Below are 6,981 nucleotides of genomic sequence, written 5' to 3'. Positions count from 1 at the left end.
CCTCCCGCCCGCCATGAGCGTCTGGACGAACATCCTCCAGTACCAAAGCGTAGCCATCCTCCCAGAGGACACGGAGGGTACCGATTTACCTGCTCCGCCATCGGGCCCTGCTCCTGTGCCGTCGCTCACCACACGATTGCCCCTCCGCTTGACCAGCCGACTTTGTGATCCCGGATTTCACTGGGAGATACGAGCGCCTTACCATCACCGAGGAAACCGTCCCGACGCTGTTGTCCACGCTCAAGGCCAACACCGACCTCATTGACATCCGGCTCATCAGTACGTCCCCGCCGGGCCACGTCGCTGCCTCCAACCGCGCTGGCCCGGGCTCCACCCGGCACTGACTCGCCCTGGCCCGCTCCAGACCAGAATGCCATCTCCATCAACTCGCTCGTTCTCTTTGCCAATGAGCTGAAGAAAAACAGCCACCTTCGCATTGTGGAGATCAGCGGCTGCGACTCCATGAATGATCAGGTCTCCATGGTTCTGGCCACGGCACTGCGCACCAATTCCAAGCTCTTCGAGCTCCACCTCCGCCGTGCGCCTCCCTCCTCGCTCGCCGCTCGCCGTGCTCCGGTGACTGCCATCCACGCTGCTGACCCCTCCCCCCCCCCCGCCCCCCCCCCGCACACACACACATCCCCACACCCCCCCCCCCCCTGCTGACCCCTCCCCCCCCCCCCCCCCCCCCCCCCCCCCCCCCCCCCCCCCCCCCCCCCACACACACACACACATCCGACCCAGACAACCAGAATATCACCGATGGCGCGGCGCTCGTCTTTTCCACCTCGCTGAAGCAAAATCAGACCCTCCTCGTTCTCTCCCTCGATGGTACATGGTCTTCTCTCCGGCCCCGTCCCCTCTCTCTTCCTCCCCTTGCATCTGGGTACTTTTGCCCCAGGGCTTTCAACTGTCCACACTCGCCTGCTAATCTTCCTTCCCCTCCTCTCTCTCTCTCTCTCTCCCGGCCCCCAATGAAAGGTTGTGGCATCAGTGATGAAGGAGCTGCCTTTCTGATCGAGGCCCTCCGTATCAACAAAACCCTCATTACCTTGTCTCTTCGAGGTGCGTGTGCATTTTCCCCGACTTGACAGGGCTTGGTCTCGCCCCCCCCCCCCTCCCCCCGCCCACCCCTCCCGGCCCTCCTGCTTCCGCGGGTCCTCTGCGACCGGCTGTGGGACGTGTGTTCCCGGCCGGCAACCCCCATAGCCGGACTAACCGGTCCTTCCCCCCCCCCTGCCCACAGACACCAGCGTCAGTCCACCGGTGTACGGGTCGGTCGAGGATTGCCTCGAGGGTCGTGCGGCTTCGGTGGACCTGGCCTACAAGGCGGTCAAGGATCGGCTGTCTCGGCTTCAGCACGCCCCCTCGGTCCGCGAGATCCTCGGCCGGTCGGCTGGGGACTTTGCCTCGCGCGCCAGCGAGTCCAGCGAACAAACCGTGGTCAGCGTCCTGTCGGTCGGTTCGCGGCCGAATCCGGCCGAATTGCGGGCCAGCTCCATGTCCTCCTTGTCTCTGGCATCTTTGGCCAGCGGTGGGGCCGATTCCCCAGCCCCAGCCCCGGCCCCCGCCCCGGCCCCAGTTTCGGCTTCTGCCCTTGTCGCCGAGCCGGTTCCCCTCCTGTGCACCTCGCACCTGGCCTCCAAGATCAGCAACCTACGGGCGGCTCAGCAGACGCTGGAGGCACAGTCACGCGAGGCGGTGGCCGAGCGCCAGCGCCTGGTCGACCAGAAGGCCACCTGCTACCTGGAGCTGACAACCCTCGAGGAGGAGGAGATCCGCCTGAAGAAGCGCCGTGCGTGTGACGCGGCGTCTGCCTCGCTTGCACTTTGTTGTCTGCGTCCCCCTGCTCGTCCTGTCTCTCTCTCTCTCTCTCTCTCTCTCTCATCGGTCCATTGACTGATCTACCACTATCCCATCGGCGTCGCGCCATGCTCACCGCATATCCCCTCCCCCCCCCCCTCCCACCCCGTCCTCCTCTCCAACCTCCAGTGGAGGAGATCTTCGTCGATCGCCAGCGCCTCCTCCAGCAGATGGACACCTTCTCGGCTGACTTGCAATCCTTCGACGAGGCCGCCAAGCGGGAACGCTCCTCGCGCAGCGCCTCCTTCGAGGCCATGGTGGCCGGCACCGCCACGCAGGTCGACGTCTCCGGCGCCGCGGCCATCGATGCCCTGGTGCAGGTCCGCTCATCGCTGGAGCTGGCCCTCCAGGAGCAGCGGACCCTGGCCGCATCGGTACCATCGCTTGCCGGAGGCCCGCCAGGGCAGTGTGACCCGTCGGCCCGGGCCGAGAGCTTTCGTGCCTTGCGTCCGGCGGAATTTGTCCTCTGGGCGGCCGATTGCGGCTTGGCTCCATCGGCCCTGGCTCGGCTACGTGCGCACAGCATCAACGGCACGGTGTTCGCCGCCAACGGGACCCTCTCCTTCCTCGCGGATCCCGGCACCTGCGGCTTGACCCCGCTTCAGGCCATCATCCTCCACCTTCGGGCGACGATGGTCCTCTTCGGGCTCCCGGCCCCGGCCGTCGGAGACTCGCCCGACTTGCGCAATGAGTGCCTTCTCTACTGGTCGGCCCAGCGGGTGGTCGATTGGCTGCGCGCCGAGGGCCTCTACGATGGAGCGTACATGCGTCTCCCGGGGAGCAGCTCGGCAAGGAGCAGCGGCGGGTCCGCCACCGGCTCCGGATCGGCCGCCAGCCCGCGCACAAATGAGTGGATCACCGGTGCGGTGCTCTTCACCATGGCATCCACCGACGGCCAGCACTTTGGCCTGCCCTGCCTCCGGCCACACAACACCAACTCCCTCCTGGCCCGGTCACTGCGGTCGCTCATCGGCCGGCAAATTGCCTCGGGCATCCTTCCCCAGTGGCTGCAACACTGGTGTGCCACGGTCAGCCCCAATGAGCAGACCTTCCCTTCGTACTGCTTCATCTCGCAGCCCCCTCCGGTGGTGCCCCCGCCAGTGACGCCCAGCTATGTGGCCAGCCCGAATACTCGGGCATCTGGGGGTGCCGCTACCGCGGCCGCCGCCGCCACCGCCGCCGCCGCCACCCCTGCCCCTCCCGTCGCCGCGGCCGCCGCGGCCCCGGGCGCCACCCCTGCCCCGGTGAGTTTGCCTGCCTCTCTGGCGCCGGCCGCCGGCCAGCCCCCACCGCCGGCCCCAACGCCGCATTCCTTCGCCACGACGCACCGCCCCCTGTCGGTGGCGGCGGCAGCTTCGGCGGCGGCAGCCGGCCACTCTTCACACACTTACAGCGGTCGAACGGCATCTCACATGTATGCCCTCCCGCAGTCACAACACCCGGCGGCTCTCGGGAATCTGCCCGGGTCCAGCGGGACGTGGCAAGGATTTCCACAGCATGGGATCGGCCAGCACCCGCATCCCCAGCATCCGTCGATGTATTCACAATCGCAGCCGCCCCACCAGGCGACTGCCATGCCCCCGCATCTGGCCTCGTGGCACATGGGCCCCGAGCACCAGTATGGGTCGCTGCCGCCGAAGTTGCCCCCTGGAGTGGGTGACATGGGGCCCGGCGGGCCGGGCGCGCCTCCCCCTGTCTTGCCGCCCCCCCTGGCTGGGCACTATCCGACCCCCCAGCAGCACCATCCCCCGCAACTGCCGCCGTCCCTCTGAGTGCACGATTGTGAAGTGCCTGTCGCTCAGGCGTGCTGTGAAGGAAGCGGAAAAAATAGCATATCAAAATATATCATACAATTCCCCGGTCATCTTTGTTGGGGGAAAAGGGAGAGAAGGAGGGGAGAGAAAGGAAGCACACATGCCACGCTAGCACATGCCCATGCGCGTGCACCACAGTTGGCAGGAATGAGTAGCAGCAAGTGACGCAAAAAAAAAAGAAAAAAGACGGCACATTTTGTATTCTTGTGGGAGAAAAAGGTTGGGCCCTTTACTCGGTGGCCTCAGCAGCCTCCTCAGCGGTCTCCGCGACGACCTCCTCGGCGGTCTTGGCAGTCTCCTCAGCGGTCTCGGCAACCTCCTCAGCGACAGCCTCCTCGGTGGTCTCGGCAACCTCCTCAGCGACAGCCTCCGCGGCCGCCTCGGCGACCTCCTCAGTGACAGCCTCCTCGGTGGTCTCGGCGGCCTCCTCAGCGACAACCTCCTCGGCGGTCTCGGCGACCTCCTCAGCGACAACCTCCTCGGCGGTCTCGGCGGCCTCCTCGGCGACAACCTCCTCGGTGGTCTCGGCGGCCTCCTCGGCGACAACCTCGGCAGTGGCCTCCTCAACGGCCGGGGCCTCAAAGACCGAGACGCAAGCGAAGTAGCGGCAGCCAAGGAACATGGCCGACCGGTTGTCCAGAGTGACAGTGATGTTGCGCGAGGCGGCCTCACCGGGGGCCGCGGCCGGGACCACAAATTCCCGGCCAACCTCGGTCGGGGCAGCGGTCGGCTCGGACGCCGAGTCGGACTCGCCGCCGGAGGACGTGGTGTCCTCCTCCTTCTCAGCGACCGCAGGCAGCAGGGCCACCTTCAGGCCGATGTCACTGCCGGAAAGGACATGGTAGCTGACGCGGATGCGCGCGCCGGCAGGCACCGAGACCGAGGTCTGGGCCACCTGCCGGGCGGGGGCGGTCAAATCGAAGCTGCTCCGAGAAAGGGCCTGCTCCGAGTCATCGAAGAAGCCGCCATACTCCACGGGGACATTGGTCGGGTCAATGTGCTCGAAGAGGGCCGACTGGGCCGACCCGGCCGAGGCCACAATGAACTTGGACTTCGTGGCGGCCGGAGTGAAGGCCGAGAAGACGGACATCAGACCGGCCATCAGCCGAGGGACATTGATGAAGACTGGCAGGGCGAGGGAGGAGCGGGTGAGCACATGAGGGAGGGCGCGCGCGCGCGCGCGCACGCGCCAGAGAGAGAGAGAGAGAAGAGCAGAAAACGAGACATCGGGCAAAACAGGGGGACGCACACTTCCGACGCAGGGTCTCCGGGTAGTGGTCGCTCATCAGGGAGATGACCTCCTTGGTGAGGGCCTTGATACGAGCATCGCGGCCCATGGACGAGAAGAGACCGACACCCTCGTAATCATGGACCTGGGTCAGCATCAGAGTGTCATGGGTGCCGAGACCATGAGGGCAGGTGTCCGCCCCGACCAGGCTCCAATCGCCCTGGAAGTCCAGCATCAGCATAGCACGCTCGATGAGGGAGATGCGCCAGCGGAGGAAGAGCCCCTCGAAGCCCGGGGTCTCCAGCAGCTTCCCGGTGTCCAGGCGCGAGCCGTAATGGCTCCAGCAAACCGGGTGACCCTCGCGATCGATGCCGGCAATGCGGCCCACATGGGGGTTCAGCACGCCATCGGCCGCGGCCACGGCGATGTCCTCCGCCGTCGGAGAGGCCATCAGGCTCTCGACGCCGAAGGCATGGCGCCAGACGAGGGTCGCCAGCAGGGCATCGGCGGCCGCGGAGGCGTCGCCCTGCCGCGCGCGCAGGTACTTGATCACCAGCAGGCGCTGCGCCGAGGTCAGCTGGGCCGCGGTGGCCGGGGTCTCACGCGCCTCGGTCAGGGTCGACATGTCCACGCCCCACAGAGACGAGGCCAGGGGGGCCGGGGCCTCGGTGGCAGCCGGCTCGACGGCGGCCGCCGACTCGGCAGTCGTCTCATCGGCGTCCTTGGCCTCGACGACCACCTCCGAAGGGCTGGTGGAAATGGGCTCCTCGTCCGAGGCGGTGGGCTTCTTCTCAACGGCGGCACCGGCATCGCCACCGGCCACCGGCTCCTCCGGCATGACAGGAGTAAGGTGCTTGTTGAGCTTCTCGGCAAAGGCAACCAGGAACTGGTTGATGAGGGCGGTGGCCGGGCGGGAGGTGCCCTTCTCGAAGGACCCGGTCTCGGTGGCCGCCTCCTCGACGGCGTCGTGGCCGATGTCGGCCGTGGCAATGGAGGTGGTGGTCGACTCGGCGGCGGTGGCCTCCTCAACGGCAGCCTCGACGGCGGCCTTGACAACGGCAGCGGCGATCTCGCCGGCAGCGGCCTCGATCGCGTCGGTGGCTGGCTCAGTGGCCTCCTCGTCCTCCTCAATATCATCAGCCGAGTGGGCAAGCGGGGCAGCCTCGGTGGTCTCCTCGGTGGTCTCCTCGGTGGTCTGGGCGGTCTCCTCGGTGGTCTCCTCAGCAGCAGGCTCAGTGGTCTCGGTGGTCTCCTCGGTAGTCTCGGCAACCTCCTCGGTGGTCTCGGCAACCTCCTCGGCAACAGCCTCGGTGGTCTCGGAAACCTCCTCAGTGGCCTCCTCGGTGGTCTCGGCAACCTCCTCAGTGGCCTCCTCAGTGGCCTCCTCGGTGGTCTCAGCAACCTCCTCGGTGATCTCCTCAGTAGCAGCCTCGGGGGTCTCCTCGGTGGCCTCCTCGGTGGTCTCAGCAACCTCCTCGGCAACCTCCTCGGCAGCCTCCTCGGCAGCAGCCTCGGCGGTCTCCTCGGCAGCAGCCTCGGCGGTCTCCTCGGCAGCAGCCTCGGCGGTCTCCTCGGCAGCAGCCTCGGCGGTCTCCTCAGTGGCCTCCTCAGTGACCTCCTCGGTGGCCTCCTCGGTGGCCTCCTCGGTGGCCTCCTCGGTGGCCTCCTCAGTAGCCTCCTCAGTAGCCTCCTCAGTGACCTCCTCGATGGCCTCCTCAGTGGCCTCCTCAGTGGTCTCCTCAGTGGTCTCGGCAACCTCCTCGGCAGTCTCGGCAACCTCCTCGGCGGTCTCAGCAACCTCCTCGGCGGTCTCCTCAGCAGTGGCCTCGATGGTCTCGGCAACCTCCTCAGACATCTTGGGGACAGTCGGAGCCTCAGCGACAGGGAGGCTCTCAGAAGCGGCGGCAACCTCGACAGCCGAGGTTGCGGGATCGTAGTCGGAGCTCGAGGTCATCTCCGGGGATGTGATCGAGACGGAAATCGAGATGGCGCTTGGCTCTTGACAGAGAAAAGCGAGAGAATGAACAAGCAAAGATGAAGGCGGGGGAAGGGAACGGGCGGGGGAGAGTGGGGGGG

At 66.7% G+C, this 6,981-nt stretch overlaps 2 protein-coding genes across 3 annotated transcripts; one reads left to right on the top strand and one right to left on the bottom strand.

Moving 5' to 3' along the window:
- H696_00334 (hypothetical protein) lies at positions 1–3,721 on the top strand. The gene is made up of 7 exons (XM_009494182.1): positions 1–77; positions 157–279; positions 365–538; positions 745–831; positions 982–1,065; positions 1,247–1,795; positions 1,993–3,721. The coding sequence occupies exons 1-7, from the start codon at positions 14–16 to the stop codon at positions 3,633–3,635; spliced, it is 2,724 nt and encodes a 907-aa protein (XP_009492457.1). The 5' UTR covers positions 1–13; the 3' UTR covers positions 3,636–3,721.
- A 159-nt stretch (positions 3,722–3,880) lies between these two features.
- On the bottom strand, positions 3,881–6,973 carry H696_00333. Of its 2 annotated transcripts, XM_009494181.1 has the most exons (4): positions 6,662–6,973; positions 4,927–6,196; positions 4,189–4,802; positions 3,881–4,008 (listed from the first exon to the last, which is right to left on the bottom strand). In XM_009494181.1, the coding sequence occupies exons 1-4, from the start codon at positions 6,857–6,859 to the stop codon at positions 3,907–3,909; spliced, it is 2,184 nt and encodes a 727-aa protein (XP_009492456.1). In that variant the 5' UTR covers positions 6,860–6,973; the 3' UTR covers positions 3,881–3,906. The 2 variants fall into 2 exon arrangements, with proteins under 2 accessions (XP_009492456.1, XP_009492455.1); XM_009494180.1 differs by having other exon boundaries at positions 3,907–4,008; positions 4,927–6,973.
- Between the last annotated feature and the right edge of the window lie 8 nt (positions 6,974–6,981).

Source organism: Fonticula alba (assembly GCF_000388065.1).
Source record: "Fonticula alba strain ATCC 38817 unplaced genomic scaffold supercont2.1, whole genome shotgun sequence".
NCBI classification, from domain to species: Eukaryota; order Rotosphaerida; family Fonticulaceae; genus Fonticula; species Fonticula alba.
This window is presented reverse-complemented; position numbering and strand designations above follow the sequence as displayed.